Source organism: Lactuca virosa, chromosome 7 (genome assembly GCF_052849685.1).
Source record: "Lactuca virosa cultivar CGN04683 chromosome 7, Lactuca_virosa_CGN04683_v6, whole genome shotgun sequence".
NCBI classification, from domain to species: domain Eukaryota; kingdom Viridiplantae; phylum Streptophyta; class Magnoliopsida; order Asterales; family Asteraceae; genus Lactuca; species Lactuca virosa.
In genome coordinates, this window is record NC_136432.1 from 61232993 (window position 1) to 61250321 (window position 17329).

Sequence of the window (17329 nt, forward strand, 5' to 3'; positions counted from 1 at the left end):
ATGTCATATTCATCTGTTGGATTTCGCTTCACCCCAAATTCAGATGGAGTTTATACGGTTGGTTCAATGAGAAGAATAATCGAATCGAATACTGAATTTCTCAATGTACCTTTGATCCGCTGGGATAGAGAAATCCCGCTAAAAGTGAGGTGCTTCGTATGGAGAGCTGTGCAATATAGATTACATGTAGCGATTAATTTGGAGCGCAGGGGCATATCTGTCCAAAATCAATTATGCCCTTTATGTGATGCTGCTACTGAATCCGAAGATCACATTCTTATAAACTGTAGTAGCACAAAAGTTGTTAGAGAATGGGTACTCAAATGGTGTGGTATTCCATCGCGACAATTTGCAACGGTGTCAGAATTTACAGACTTTGCAGCTGCATGGTGTCAATGCCCACGCAAAAGGAGTATTACATGTGTTATTTTCTTTTGTCTTTTGTGGCAAATATGGATTGCGAGGAATAACAAGACATTCAAGAATCTAGGTACCCATCCCACAAAAATTGTGGATAATATCATATCAGTATGTCTGGTACAAATATAGGAACCCCATTGGTTGTGGTAGTTGGGTAGATTGGTGTATTTCTCCTTTTAATCATCTTTTGTTGTAATTAACCTTTGTACTCCTTTGCCCCACGAATTTGCTACTTGCTAATCGTGGTGGCTTATTATTATTATATATCTATTTGCTGTTTCCAAAAAAAAAAAAGATCAATAATCGTCACTAATTTGAAAAACACATAAAAAATGCTCGCCAAACCATTCATTCTGGCAATATCATTATCGTTGTGGCTACATCAGGCACTAGCTAGCCTCCCTAGCAAAGCCTGGTTGCCAGGACAGATGTGGTAACGTAACTATTCCATATCCATATGGCATTGGGATCGGTTGTTACCTCCACAAGTCATTTGAAGTCTGTTGCAATGAATCATCACAAGATGTTCCTCTTCGGTTTGTTAACAATGATGAATTCCCAATTTTATAAATCTCCATGGAGTCTTTACACATAGTTGGTATGTCACATCCCAAATGTTATGATCAGTCTGGAGGCTTATCAAAGACTCAAATAGTTCAACTGGACCGACACTTTAGCTACTCACATAAAAGAAATATCTATATGGTAGCGGGATGTAATATATCTGCTAGTTTTAAATTATTGGGTCCATTCTACAGATCAGTTGGATGCACTTCTAACTGTTACACAAACGCTATTAATAGATCTATTACTTGTAATGGCTCAAATGGTTGCTGCCAAACTAATATCCCAATAGAAGTCGGTGCATACCAGTCTTATATCTTTCATTTTGGCTCTGAGGCACCGTGTAGTCATACATTCATTGCCGAGAAGGACTATTTTCCACCAACTCTCTCCCGCACCACAGAAACTACATATCACTTTCCTGTGGCCTTAAATTGGGTTATCACACTAGCCAGTTGCCACCAAACTCTCCAAAGAGGAAACTATTTGTGTGGCCAAAACAGTCGGTGCATTGACTCCACCAAGGGCCGGGGATATAACTGCCGCTGTATGAAAGGTTACAGTGGGAATCCTTACCTTCCCAATGGATGCCAAGGTAACATATCATGTATAAGTAATAAAATAACACTAGTTTCACCTGATACAATAAGGGAAATTGCGGCAACATATACATACTATGTTGTCAGCGCTAGAAATCTTAAAAACATATGCATAAAAGATCTACCATCGTGATCATCTACCAATTCTGTAATGCCTTCTTAATATCTAACCCGGTCTATATGTTTTAATTTCTAATTAATTTTTAAAAATAGATATCAACGAGTGTCGAAACCAAAGCAACTATCCTTATAGAGAGGATCAGATTTGCATAAATACACCTGGGAGCTACAAGTGCACTTCCTCACATGGCCACATATCAATCATCTCAGGTAAATCGACCCTATATAGATTCTGTCTGATCGCCACAAATAGTTTCATATGCACACACAAACACACATATATATTTGCAAACTGAATTTAGCTTTATACCGTGCATTCTAAGTGTAATATTTGGAATCTTTTCCTTCGCTGCTATTGGCCATTGGGGACATAAAGAACTCCGCAGAAGAAAGGAAAATAAGATCAAGCAGGAGTTCTTTAAAAGGAATGGAGGATATCTATTGAAGCAGCGTATCTCAGCTAATAAATCACATGTAATGAAAATAAAAATTTATTCTGCCAATGTGATAGCGAAGGCGACCGACGGTTTTAGTCAAAGCCGGTTACTTGGTAAGGGAGGACAGGGTACAGTGTATAAGGGTTTCTTGACAGATGGAACCATTGTAGCCATAAAGAGGTCGAACGTAGTAGATGAAGATGAGGTTGAACGATTTGTTAATGAAGTTTTCATTCTTGCACAGATAAACCATAGAAATATAGTTAAACTGTTAGGTTGTTGTTTGGAATAGGAAGTCCCGTTATTAGTATATGAGTATTTGTCCAATGGAACCCTCTCACAACATCTTCATGAAGGGGCAGAGGTTTCGCATTTTTCATGGAAAGATCGTATACGAGTTGCAAGGGATGTTGCAGGAGCGTTAGCCTATATGCACTCCTACGCATCTCCAGCCATATTCCATAGGGATGTTAAGCCACATAACATTTTGTTGGATGAGAACTACAGACCTGTAGTATCTGACTTTGGACTTTCAAGGTCAATACCTCTCAGCAGAACTCATCTAACTACAAAAATTGAAGGCACATTTGGATACTTAGATCCAGCGTACTTCCAGTCGGGGCAACTTACCGAAAAAAGTGATGTTTACGCGTTTGGTGTGGTACTTGCGGAGCTCTTAACCAGAAGAAAAGCTGTTTCTTCAACAGATTGTGGTGAAGGGCTGGTTTCGTGTTTCCAGTTCCTTGTGAAACATAACCGTGTGCTAGAACTTTTAGACAAGCAAGTTCTGAATGAAGCTTTGTTGGACGATATTCTTCTTATCACGAAGCTAACTAAGAAATGCATGGAAAAGAATGCGAAGAAAAGACCAAGTATGAAAGAGGTTGTCGTGGATTTAGAGAAATTAAAAGTAGTACAACCGGAACTTCCTGGTTAGGGTTTGTAACTGTGATTAGGAGCGTTGTGCAAAAATTAACTTTGAATTAATGCGTTGATGTGAATTTGTAAATAGGAAACATGGATTATTTTGTTATAGGAAAACCAATTTGGTAGCAATCGATAAAAGGTACAGAGGAATGAATAGCTAAAAGCTTATCTCTCAATTAATGTACCGGGTATTTATAATACAATGTTACAAAGGATAAAAGGAAACATAATAGAATATTAGGAAGAGATACACGGGCTGTAAATTAGGGATATATACAATAAATTGATTTTAATTAATTTGACTAATAAATTGATTTTAATTAATTTGACTTTCCTTGGGGTTGGGATATGGTAGGCTCCGTAATACTCCCCCGAAAGATGGAGGATCCGTCGAATACTCCTATCTTGGATCCGAGCCTTTGAAATGGACCACGACTCAGCGGTTTGGTCAGCATGTCAGAAAGTTCATCGGAGGAATGCACATGAACTACGCGTAGGGAACCGTCAGTAACTTTTTCTCTAACGAAATGATAATCTAGTGCAACATGCTTCATTCTCGAGTGGTAAACTGTAACACCCATAAAATTCATGAAAAATTTAAACTTTTTAAAACCAACCAGAAATCATATTTGTTTACAACATAGTTTTCAAAACATGTTTAATATCAGAGTTTTCCCAAAATCATAACACAAAACACGATGAGGTGCACGATCAAGCCTTCGCCTTCCCGCGATCATCTGAGGTACCTGAAACATAACCCAAAACTGTAAACCTAAAGCTTAGTGAGTTTCCCCCAAAATACCACCACATAATCATAATAACAAACAGTATGCATACAGAACCTTCAGTATGATTGGACCGCCTCACCGGGCCTTCAACCTATCTGGACCGTTCTCCGGGCCTTCGGCCTGACTGGTACGCCCTCCTGGTCTGCAGTCTATCTCGGCCGCCCTGGGTCTGTTGGCCTTCAGTTTACACTGGTCCGCCTCAATCCAAATCACTCCTCCCGAGCCTCCGTGCCTACGACTTACAGCCGGCACACACCGGGTATCTTGGTCTACCGTACAAAGCAGGACCGCCTCAACCCAAAGCAAATACAATATGTCGACATATAACCAATCAGGATCAAGTAGGCATATAATACAGGCAAACAATAATCATACAACTCACTACTACCTACTAATCCTCTCACAACATACAGTCCCGCTACCAGCTAACCCCCATAGAATGCATAACCATAAGTAACTAGAGGTGAGATAGCCACCCGAACAGATGATCCTACTCTAGAGCCACAACCAAACAAGGAACAGGCAAGAGAGCCTAGACCAAGAGTTCTCAAGTTATCCTACATGACCACAGACAGTCCCTAAGGGCACTCCATAGATGATAACCAACAAGCACATATAACATACAGTTCTACAGGTTGTTACCACAAAGCTACATACTCAATACAGGGAAACAGTTCTAACAGACCACTACAACATAATAGCATACCCAATACCAGAACACAGATCTAACAGATCCCTACAGCATAGCAACATACTCAATACCAGAACACAAATCTAACAGATCACTACAGCATAGCAGCATACTCAATACCAGAACACCGATCTAACAAATCACTATAGCATAGCAGCATACTAAATATCAGCAATCCAAGGAATGCATGGGCGTATATACTCAGAGGTGAGATAGTCACCCGGACATGTGATCCTACTCTAGAACCACAACCAAACAAGGAATAGGTAAGAGAGCTTAGATCAAGAGTCCTCAGTCTATCCTACATGACTATAGACAGTCCCTAGGGCATCCCTCTACTAACAGATAACCAAAACTAGTGGGCCGGAATTGATGCCTTTGACCCACGGGTATAGTGAGGCGAAACTCACCTCGATATGTGCGTAGATAATCACTGTAGCAACGAAGAACTCTACCAGCTTCAACTCACTTCCAATCACCTATAGGAAGATGCTTGAGTCGATACCCGGTCATAGGTCATAGTCACTTGCAACAGTGGCACAGCGACAACGGAGCTCGGTGACGATGCAACCCAGCGGCGATAACGACAGCATGACGGACGACGACTCGGAGGAATGAAGGAACGGAGATAGAAGAACAACAACAGCCACGATATCGGCCTTCAATCCCGTCGTTGGAGTTCTAATGGCGGTCGTTCGGTGGTTTCCGACTTCACTTGTAGAGGTGCGACGGTTGAAGGTGAGGGGAAGTATAAGGGTGGCGGTTGTATCCTTATTAGGGTTAGGGTTTGTAGGGGGTTGCGGTTCAAATGAAGGGAGAAAGCGAGGGTGACGGGTTTATGCCCATCCATAATAAACTTAAACCCATTATTACACTTCCAGTCCCTCCCTCTCAATTTCTTTTCAACTTAAATCCATAATTTACCAAACAACCCCCAGCCTTCAGAATTCATAACAATTCAAGTCGAAAAGTTACAATTTAACCCTCAATATTCACAAATATAACTTTTAATATCCCAAAGTATACACCCCGCTAATTAATACGACTTTAGGGCTAAAAATAACATATAAAAATACATCTCGAAGTCTTTAAGTATTATTTATTTATTTATTATTTAATTACTTATTTTATTTTAAATGGGATGTTACATAAATTGGGTTAGCACATAAGTAAGTGGCACATGCATTATCACAAAAAAGAGTGGGAGGAGATGAAATCTTGATCCCGAGTTCAAATAGAAGATTTTGTACCCAGACTAACTCTGCTGCCGCATTGGCTAGGGCTTTGTACTCGGCTTCAGTGGATGAACGAGATACGGATTTTTGATGAGCGGATTGCCAGGAGATAATGTTAGAGCCAGGGTAAAGAATGTATGCTCTAGCAGACCGACCTCCATTCGAGATTCAACCCCAGTCACTGTCTGAGAATAAAGAGAGAGCCAATCAGGAACCGCGATTAAGAAACAATCTGTGCTGAATAGTTCTTTTGAGATAATGAGGTATGCATTTCAAGGTTTGCCAATGGAGTTGGGTTGGAGTGTAACATCTTGATTTCCAGGTATTTACCTTTTGAAACTTAAGTGTGAATTTGTTTGAAAATGGGTCCCTTGTCTTATACATATATATAAGTATTAATCTTTTAATATTATAATAGTATAAGGGTTGAATTTTAAACTTTTAAAATACTAGGGTTTGGAATTAAAGTTTCATAAATGAGACTCTTCAAGTTCCAAAACTTGAAGGCAAGTTTTGTAACTCTTCAAAACTTTTGATTTCCATAACACGTGGATTTATTGTTTCATCAATGAGACTTTTCAAATTCCATAACTTGAGCGCATGTTATGAAACTCTTCAAACCCTTGGAAATTTCATAACTTATGGGTTTAATGTTTTCATGAATGAGACTTTTTATATCCCATAACTTGAGGACAAGTTACGAGACTCTTCAAGAAACATTTAGATCAAATTTAAACTAATACAATTATCAAATAATATGTCATTTACCAATTTGACCTAATTTAGTTCATGTAGCATGACAATTTCTAATTCTACGAATAATTAGTTTTTTCACAAAATCAAGTAATTATCTTAAAAATTGTCAATCATCATGTTATTGGATGGGGATAATCATTACCATATTAGTAAAATCAAATTTTATGAACCAAAACAATTTGTGGTAATGATCCTAATCCAAAACAGGCCAAAAACTAGAAAATTTTGCCAACGGATGACCCAACTCGTCGAGCCAGGCAATGGACTCGTCGAGTTCATGGCCAAATTCATCCAACCCGTCGAGTCCCTATGGTGCACACACAACCCTAATGCTTTGGATCTAAGTTTTCTCTAATTGTACATGCAATGTTGTTTTTCCAAAGCATGAAGCCTAAACTAGCATACAACTTGATATATGAATCATAAAAACTAGTTAAAAGATTACCTCTTGTTGTAGCTTGTTTGTATTTAGCCTTTAAGAGATTAGCACCCCAAGTGTGATGCCTTAAATGTTTCACAACACACCAAGAACAAAAGGAGGCTTGTGAGAGAGAAGCTAGGAAGCACAAATAGGCTAGTATTCTTCTTTAGAATGCATGAACCGATTTTAAGGAGTTAGGGGTTACTTTTATAGCCTAGGGTTTCATCCATGCAAACCCTAATTCACCATGACTCTTCACATTTCATAGGCCTTTTAGGCTAAACCTTCATGGACTCTCATAAAGGTTTAGTCCAACCCTAATCAACATGGATCATTGGTCCAAACTATAAGTATTACTGATTTACCTAATCAGTCCCTGTAAATTTAGTCAGTCTCTTTTGATCACTAAATTAATTCCAAATTAATTCTTGATCAATACTAATTAAATAATGTGATTTCTCAATTAATATATTATACTTATAATATATTAATAAATCACAAATAACCTCTCTCTCAAATATCCATCCTATCAAATTGTTCCAGTGAATTGCAACCCAAATGGACCATGCTACTTTCGGGTCAAGTACATATCAATTATAATTATGGGCTTAGACACATAATCCAACAGTCTCCCACTTGGATAAGTCTAATAACTATAATTGCAAATGCAACTTCAAAATCCGATTAGCAATCGTAGCTCTCTAAAGCCGCTGTCGAATCCTGACGCACCATTTAGATAAGGGATCATATAATCCTCTGTTCTTCAAGATATCATGCGGACAAATATATGGAACATAGTCATACTTATTGTCCAGCAGTTTGTTTCCCGATTTATGATTTGTTTGACATAGAACTTAATTGAACACATCAATTGAGTCCTGACCGGGCCCGACACATAAGTCAAAACAAAATCATCGAGGGGCCCAAGATATCGCTTTTATTCCTCTTAGGATAAAAGGAACAGATAAACTTCGACTTATATTATTGTACTAATTAATTGTTAAATCATACATAATAACATGTTTTATAACATCAAGTTACTGATGCGGTTTCGCATTATTAGTGTACAACCAACTCATATATCTTGGTTTGAAGATTATACAATATTATCGTCTCACAATCACTCGTGATAAATTCCATGAAGTGATTCATGTGAGTGTGGGTTTAATCCAATACTCAAATATTATTTCAGGAGCACTCATGAATGTTGTAGAAAACTCTTTCTATGTCTAAACACTTTAGACAATCTACAAGCCAATTCATGACAGTCTAATCTCATAGCCTACTTCCAAAGTATGACAGACTATGGATAGTTTGAATTGTTGGATTAGGTGTCTAAGCCCATAACTATAATTGGTATGTACTTGAATTGATAGCAGCACAGTCCTTTTGGGTTGCCCTCAACCTAGCAACTGGACAAGGAAATTATGAAAGGAGAGATATTAATTTATAAGATTAATAAATTAATATATATATAAATGATTTATTAATATGTTAATGGATTAATATATTAATTAGAAATCATTATGTTTAATTAATTGTTAGCCAGAAATTAATCAGAATTGATTTTGGGGTTAAAAGAATTAATTATAAGGTGCAGGGACTAGTTTGCAATTATCTAATAGTTGAGTGGAAGGCTCTAGAACCCCCTTGGAAGAGGGTGGACGAAATCTTTAGGGGAAACCCTAATAATTTCGTCCATAGGGGCTTGGATAAGGCCCTTGGGTTTGCTTAGGCCCTAAGCAAAGGATAACTAGGGTTTCCCTTAAACCCTAAATCCCTCAGCTATATAAGGAGCCTCCTGGTTCATGTTTTTGGTCACTCTTTCTTTTGAAGAAACCCTAAGGCCGAGATTTTGCATACTCCCTCTCCTCTCTCTCTTCTACTTTCCTTCTTGCTAGTTTGGGTGTGATTCCATTAGAGGCATTACACTTGTGGTGCTAAAGCTTCCAAGAAGATCAAGATCAAGATCAAGGGATTATCAATTGTTTGCTATAACAATTGAAAGGTATGTAAACCCTAAACCCTAGTTTGTTAATTTCGAAATTAGCCTCTCTCCTCTAGGGTTCTTGTTTTGCAATTCAAAGTTGTATGTTCAATAGTTAAAACATAGATCCAAAGTAGGTTGCATGTGAACTTAGGAATTGTTTCTAGTTTATTTGTTGCACATAAAACCCATCAGTGGTATCAGAGCCATTGTTGTTTTAAATTGAATTGCTACAATTGTTGAATTGCAAATTAGGGTTTATAGCTATTAAACCCTAAAGGCCAAATTTTTCGATTTCTAGGGTTTTGGATCAAAGGGTTTTTTCGAAAACCCTAGCCTCCAAAGAACCCTAATCGAAATTAGGGTTAGGGTTTTGAAAACCCTAGCCTCCTCCCTTGTAAATTTCGAAATTTGCTTAGAAGTTTTAGGGTTTCTTGTTTTGGATAATTGTTGCTTAATTAGATTAATTGGAAAATTATCCTTACCCTATTTTTCGAAATTTAGAGGGATAAGGATTAGGATTAAATTAATGGATTAATTTAATTAGATAATCCTTACAAGATTTAATAATTTGATTAATAGTTAATTAAAAGATAAATATTAAATCTAGTTAATTGGTTTATTTAAATTTAAATTTAATAGCTTAAATTTCGAAATTTATAAACCCTTGAAGTTTTAAAATGTTTTAAAACACACCTTATATATATTATAATTAAAAGTTTAATATTATATATGTATAAGAACATGGTCAGTCAAATCGCTAGTATGCCTCATTCACGAAGCTAATCTATAAGGGGGTATAAGGAAACTGCCTATAAAATGGTAGTTGAATGGGTGTCCACTCTCACCCACCGCTTCCTTGATTAGTGGAGGGTCGTTAGCAGAACGGATTTGATAGGACAACTACTTCTCATTAAAAGTATAATGATATTAAAGAAAGTACTAGAACATTATTTTCAAAATCCCAACTCTAGTTACTTTAGGAAAAATGTGAAAAGTATGCTAATCCATGAAATTGCACATTATGCTTTATTGGTCGTTAGTGGAGCGTGTGTGGTTAACCAGCACACTAAAAGGCACTAATAAAGAGTAGTGATGGGTATCTCATAATTGTCATTTTGATGGAGCGTGTGTGGTTTACCAGCACATCAATAGTTAATGATAAAGACAATGAGGTTACCAAGCACATTTGCATGGTTATTCACATCTTGTTTGTGATCCTCGGCATCCCAGTCACAAATAGAAGAGCATAATTTGAGATTAAAACATGCCATTGAATAGTTTCAATGTATCTCAAAAGAATTAGGAATTTCACTTCGTTTGTTTCGTCTAATGGTGGAATTGGTGAATCGTCATTCACCTACCTTTATGAAATTTGCACTTGGATCTCGGCATCCCATTTCTAAGTTGTGAATCTTCATAGTTGGATCCTAACCTTGATATTATATCTTTGGGTTATTCTATTAAGGTATCTTGAAATCTAACTAAAACTTTCTTTCTTTTCAGATGTCTAATCCTGGAAACACTTCTGCTTCATCCTCCTCCAACCAGAACTTCTCTTTGCTCAATATCTGCTCCAAAGTCGTTATGGATGGCTCAAACTATAACGATTGGATGTGCAACATCAAGATGGCTCTTCGTTTCGAGAACAAAGAATATGTTCTTGAAAAGGAGCTCAAAGAGCTTGATGAGAATGAAGCTACTCCTGAAGATCTTGCTGCCTACAAGAAACATTACGATGATGCTACCAAAGTGGCATGCATCATGGTGGCAACTATGTCCCCAGAACTGCAGAGGTACTATGAGGACTACTGGCCTTTCGAGATGAACAAGGACCTTATGGAAAAGTACCATAAGCGAGCTCGTCAAGAAAAGTTCGAAGTAGTCAAGTCACTCATGGCTTGCAAGATGAAGGATGGGGAGTCGGTAGTGTCACATGTGCAAAGAATGCAACGCTACATAGAGCGTTTGGTCAAGCTCAATATTCACTTTGATGAGGAATTGGCCATTGACATGGTCTTGAACTCACTTCCTGAATGTTATGGTCAGTTTATTCTAACTTACCATTTGAACAATACTGAGCAGACCTTGGCCCAATTGCACAACTTGTTGCAGACAGCTGAGGCAGGGATGAAGGGTAAAAGTATACCCTCCACACCTACGAGTGCCCCTGTTTTGGCTATTGGACAGGGAAAGGGGAAAAAGAGGAAAGGTCCTCCCAAGCAAAACTGGAAGAGCAAGGCTCAAGCTGGGTCATCTAGTAATGGCCCAAAGGCTAAGCCCAATGGTTCCACTCCCCATGTTTCTGATCCAAAAGAGGCAGTTTGCGTTTACTGCAACCAAAAGGGGCATTGGAAGAGATCTTGCCCACAATATCTGCAAGATATCAAGGATGGCAAAGTGAAGCCATCTTCGGCAGGTATTTACACTATTTCTGCTAATAACTCATTATCTTCTCGTTCATGGGTCCTTGATACAGGATGTGGTTTTCATATCTGTTCTGATTTGCAGGGTCTAAAGGAAAGTGAGGAGATAGAGCGAGGAAGGATAAACCTGATCATGGGAAACAGAAAGTCTTCACCAGTAACCAAGATCGGAGTTTATCAGCTTCTGCTTAGTAATGATGTTAGATTAGATTTAATAAATTGTTGCTATTCGTCTGAGATGACGAGAAACATTATTTCATTTCATGCATTGTTCAGACAAGGTTTTACATATTCTTTTAATGATTTGAATGGTTCAATTTCTATTTATAAGAATGGTGTTTTTATGTTTGAAGCTTTGCCTTGTAATGGTGTGTATGAAACAGTGACTTGTGTTGATAGCCTAGGAAATAGTGTACTTAATATTGACTTGTCTAATAGTGTAGACAAGGCATGCTTGTGGCATTGTCGTCTTGGACACATTAACAAGAAACGCATAGCCCAACTCCAAAAGGATGGAGTGTTGGAATCATTTGACCTAAAGTCAGATGATATGTGTGAATCTTGTCTTTTGGGAAAGATGACAAAATCACCATTCACAGGGTCTTGTGAAAGAGGTGAAGGTCTGTTGGATCTCATACACACAGATGTGTGTGGGCCCTTCAGATCAACTACAAGAGATGCTAATCGATTCTATGTGACTTTCACTGACGATTATAGCAGATATGGATATATCTACTTGATCAAGCATAAGTCAGAAACTTTTGAAAAGTTCAAAGAGTTTAAGCATGAAGTCGAAAATCAATTGGGCAGAAAGATAAAGATACTTAGATCCGATAGAGGCGGGGAGTATCTTAGTATCGAGTTCAACGACTATCTGAAAGAATGTGGGATAGTCTCACAATTGACTCCTCCTAGGACACCACAGTTAAATGGTGTAGCTGAGAGGCGCAATCGAACCTTGTTAGACATGGTTCGTTCTATGATGAGTCGGGCTTCGCTTCCTATTCACTTCTGGGGGTATGCCTTAGAGACAGCGTCCACATCCTCAATCTTGTCCCTACAAAGAAGGTTGCCAAAACACCTCATGAAATGTGGACAGGGAAAGTTCCCTCGTTAGCACATATTAAAGTCTGGGGTTGTGAAGCTTTCGTAAGACGAGAGACTCACGACAAGCTAGCAGCTAGAAGTGAGAAATGTGTTTTCATTGGTTACCCAAAGCAGTCTTTTGGATATTTGTTCTACAGGCCTAGTGAGAACGTGGTCTTTGTAGCACGAAGAGGAGTCTTTCTTGAAAGAGAGCTCATATTCAAAGAGGACAGTGGGAGCACTATTGACCTTGAAGAAATTCAAGAGTCAGCCAATGAAGGAACCTTAGATGACACTAGCATTCAACCAGAGGAAACAGTTCCTGTTGAACCAATTGATAACTCATTACCTCTTAGAAGATCCACTAGGGTGAGTGTGCCACCTGAGTTGTATGGTTTTCATATTACTTCAGATGGTGACACATTCATAAGTGACAGAACACTGGTAAACTTAGATGAACCAGTCACTTATAAGGAAGCAATGGCAGGCCCAGAGGCTTCCAAGTGGAAAGAGGCAATGGACAGCGAGATTAAGTCCATGTATGACAACCAAGTTTGGAATTTGGTTGATAGTGCACCAAGTCGCAAGACAGTTGGGTGCAAATGGATCTTCAAGAAGAAGACAGACATGGATGGGAATGTGCACACATTCAAAGCTCGACTGGTTGCAAAAGGTTTCACTCAAACCCCAGGGGTTGACTATGATGAGACCTTCTCACCAGTAGCTAAGATTAAATCTATTAGGATATTGCTCGCCATAGCTGCCTTCCATGATTATGAAATCTGGCAGATGGATGTCAAAACTGCTTTCCTTAATGGGAAGTTGGCTGAAGATGTTTACATGAGTCAGCCAGAGGGTTTTGTTGATGCAAAGTTCCCCAATAGAGTGTGCAAGCTTGAGAAATCCATTTATGGATTGAAACAAGCATCTCGCAGTTGGAATCTTTGCTTCCATGAGAAAGTCAAAGAGTTTGGTTTCTCTAGAAGTGAATATGAGTTTTGTGTGTATATCAAGGCTAGTGGGAGTATAGTAACTTTTCTGGTGTTATATGTCGATGACATATTACTCATTGGTAACGATGTTCCAACCTTGAAAGAAGTTAAGTCTTGGCTTGGAAAGTGTTTTGCCATGAAAGACCTTGGAGAAGCTGCCTATATTCTTGGGATTAGAATATTGAGAGATAGAAAGAAGAGACTAATTGGACTTAGTCAGAGCACATACTTGGATAAGGTACTAAAGAGGTTTAGTATGGAAAACTCCAAGAAGGGAGAGCTACCTATCCAGAGCAATACCAAATTGAGTAAGACTCAATGCCCGAGTACAGATGTTGAAATAGATGACATGAGTCGTGTACCTTATGCTTCCGCTGTCGGATCGATCATGTACGCTATGACATGTACTCGCCCTGATGTGGCATTTGCTTTGAGCATGGTCAGTCGCTATCAGGGAAACCCAGGTAGAGCTCATTGGGTAGCAGTTAAGAATATACTCAAGTATTTGCGAAGGACAAAGGACTGGGTCCTTGTGCTTGGTGGCAGTGATACTTTGAGAGTAGATGGTTACAGTGATGCCAGCTTTCAGACGGATAGAGATAACTTCCGTTCTCAGTCAGGCTGGGTGTTTTTACTGAATGGAGGAGCAGTTACTTGGAAGAGTTCCAAGCAAAATACGGTGGCTGATTCTACTTGTGAATCAGAGTACATAGCAACAAGTGAAGCGTCGAAAGAAGCAGCTTGGTTGAGGAACTTCATCGGGGATCTCGGAGTTGTTCCAACCATCCAGGAGCCTATGGAACTGTTCTGCGATAATGAAGGAGCGGTTGCCTTGACAAAGGAACCAAGAGATCATGGTAAGACCAGACATATCGACAGAAAGTACCATTTCATCAGACATAGAGTAGAAGAAGGCCATCTTATAGTAAAGAGGGTGTCATCTGAAGATAACCCAGCAAATCCTCTCACAAAGGGTCTGAGTAGGGCTAAGCATATTCAGCATGCTCGGAGCATAGGACTGAAAGATGATATTAGTTTTAGTAGTTAGATTAGTTTTTGAAACTTGTAACAAAGTAAATGTAATTGACTTTTGGTGATTAAATAATAAAGTATTATTTATAAGTTTGGCTACTACCTTTTGTCGATTGTTTATTATTGTGTTTCATTTTTGCATGTTTTACTTCCTGAATAATGAGATTATTCAAACTCCACAGTCGCTCGTACTCTTGGAAGTAAGTAGTGAATTAAGACTGTCATGAATTGGATTGCAGATTGTCTAAGGATAGACATGGCAATAGAATTGCTGCAATGTTCATGAGTACTCAGAAATTGAGATTTGAGTATTGGATAAACCCTCGCTCAGAGTATTACTTCATGGAATTCATCACGAGTAATACTGAGACGATAATATCTTATAATCTTGAAACGAAGATATATGAGTTGTAATTTACAAGTCGGTTGTGCATTGGTGATACGAAAACGCATCAGTAACTTGGTGTTATAAAACGTATTGTCATGCATAATTTGATGAGTAAAAGATACAAGCATATGAGTCAACGTTTATTCGTTCCTTTTGCCCTAACAGGAAAAGCGATATATGTGGGCCCCTCGATGATTTGGTGTTGACTTATGTGTTGGGCCCAGCCAGGACTAAATTGATGTGTTCGATTAGAAGTCCTACATCATCACAAATCAGGAATCGGGAAACATAGATTCTGGACAAACAAATTGATTACATTCCATGTCTTTTGTCTGGGGATATCAAGCAGAACGAAGGGTTATATGATCACTTATCTTAGGACACGTAACTGACTGGGTCAGAGTTCGGCAGCAGTTTTTTGGAAGCTACAATTTGCTGGTCAAATTTAGAAGGCATACTAGCAATTATAGTTACAGACTTATCCAAGTGGGAGACTGTTGGATTAGGTGTCTAAGCCCATAACTATAATTGGTATGTACTTGAATTGATAGCAGCACAGTCCTTTTGGGTTGCCCTCAACCTAGCAACTGGACAAGGAAATTATGAAAGGAGAGATATTAATTTATAAGATTAATAAATTAATATATATATAAATGATTTATTAATATGTTAATGGATTAATATATTAATTAGAAATCATTATGTTTAATTAATTGTTAGCCAGAAATTAATCAGAATTGATTTTGGGGTTAAAAGAATTAATTATAAGGTGCAGGGACTAGTTTGCAATTATCTAATAGTTGAGTGGAAGGCTCTAGAACCCCCTTGGAAGAGGGTGGACGAAATCTTTAGGGGAAACCCTAATAATTTCGTCCATAGGGGCTTGGATAAGGCCCTTGGGTTTGCTTAGGCCCTAAGCAAAGGATAACTAGGGTTTCCCTTAAACCCTAAATCCCTCAGCTATATAAGGAGCCTCCTGGTTCATGTTTTTGGTCACTCTTTCTTTTGAAGAAACCCTAAGGCCGAGATTTTGCATACTCCCTCTCCTCTCTCTCTTCTACTTTCCTTCTTGCTAGTTTGGGTGTGATTCCATTAGAGGCATTACACTTGTGGTGCTAAAGCTTCCAAGAAGATCAAGATCAAGATCAAGGGATTATCAATTGTTTGCTATAACAATTGAAAGGTATGTAAACCCTAAACCCTAGTTTGTTAATTTCGAAATTAGCCTCTCTCCTCTAGGGTTCTTGTTTTGCAATTCAAAGTTGTATGTTCAATAGTTAAAACATAGATCCAAAGTAGGTTGCATGTGAACTTAGGAATTGTTTCTAGTTTATTTGTTGTACATAAAACCCATCATGAATAATCTTATTATTCTGGAAGTCAAAACATGCAAATTGAAACAATAGTAAACAATTGACACAAGATAGTAACTTTACTCATAAATAAAACTCCTTTTATTCAATCATCAAATGTCAATTACATTTTATCTATTACAAGTTTCTAAACAACTATCTAATCACTAAAACTAATATCGTCCTTCAGCCCAATACTCCTTGCATGCTTAAGTGCTTATCCATACTCAGTCCCTTTGTAAAGGGATCTGTTGGGTTCTCCTCTGACGATATCCTCTTTACTACGAGGATTCCTTCTTCTACTTGATGTCGTATAAAGTGATATTTTCTTTCGATGTGCCTGGATCTGCCATGATCCCTCGGTTCCTTGGTTAAGGCAACTGCACTCTCATTGTTACATAAAATATCCATAAGCTCCTTTACAGCCGATACAACTCCAAGGTCTCCAATGAAGTTCTTCAGCCATATGGCCTCCTTTGCCGCTTCACTTGCTGCTATGTACTCTGATTCGCATGTTGAATCGGCTACAGTTTCCTGTTTGGAACTTTTCCATGTTATTGCTCCTCTATTCAGGGTAAATACCCAGCCCGACTGAGAGCGGAAATTATCTCTGTCGGTCTGAAAGCTGGTGTCACTATACCCTGTCACTCTCAAGTCATCACTCCCACCGAGGGTAAGGACCCAGTCCTTAGTCCTCCGCAGGTACTTAAGAATGTTCTTTACCGCAGTCCAGTGAGCTCTACCAGGATTCCCTTGATATCTGCTGACCATGCTTAAAGCAAAGGCCACATCAGGGCGAGTACATGTCATAACATACATGATCGACCCAACTGTCGAAGCATACGGTACTTGACTCATATCTGCTATCTTTTCATATGTACTCAGACTCTGAGCCTTGCTCAGTTTGGTATTGCTCTGGATAGGCAAGTCACCTTTCTTGGAATCCTCCATGTTGAAACGTTTCAACACCTTGTCCAAGTAAGTGCTTTGACTAAGTCCTATTAGTCTTCTACTCTTGTTTCTCAATATCCTTATCCCTAGAATATAAGCAGCTTCTCCGAGGTCCATCATAGCGAAACACTTCCCAAGCCAGGACTTAACCTCCTGC

The 17329-nt window shown here is 38.6% G+C and overlaps 1 protein-coding gene and 1 long non-coding RNA gene across 2 annotated transcripts; both read left to right on the forward strand.

Moving 5' to 3' along the window:
• Nucleotides 1–578, forward strand: LOC145126702 (uncharacterized). Its single transcript, XM_079062011.1, has 2 exons — nt 1–490; nt 550–578. The coding sequence occupies exons 1-2, from the start codon at nt 1–3 to the stop codon at nt 576–578; spliced, it is 519 nt and encodes a 172-aa protein (XP_078918137.1).
• Nucleotides 579–1283: 705 nt separating this feature from the next.
• LOC145125669 (uncharacterized) lies at nt 1284–3208 on the forward strand. The gene is made up of 3 exons (XR_013716097.1): nt 1284–1579; nt 1797–1913; nt 2080–3208. It is a non-coding gene; the product is annotated as an uncharacterized LOC145125669 (long non-coding RNA).
• The last annotated feature ends 14121 nt before the right edge of the window (nt 3209–17329 follow it).

Coding starts and splice junctions, on each gene's coding strand:
- LOC145126702 (XM_079062011.1), top strand. CDS start 1: ATGTCATATTCATCTGTTGGATTTCGCTTCACCCCAAATTCAGATGGA. Junction 491..549: donor CAAGACATTCAAGAATCTAG/GTACCCATCCCA, acceptor GTACAAATATAG/GAACCCCATTGGTTGTGGTA.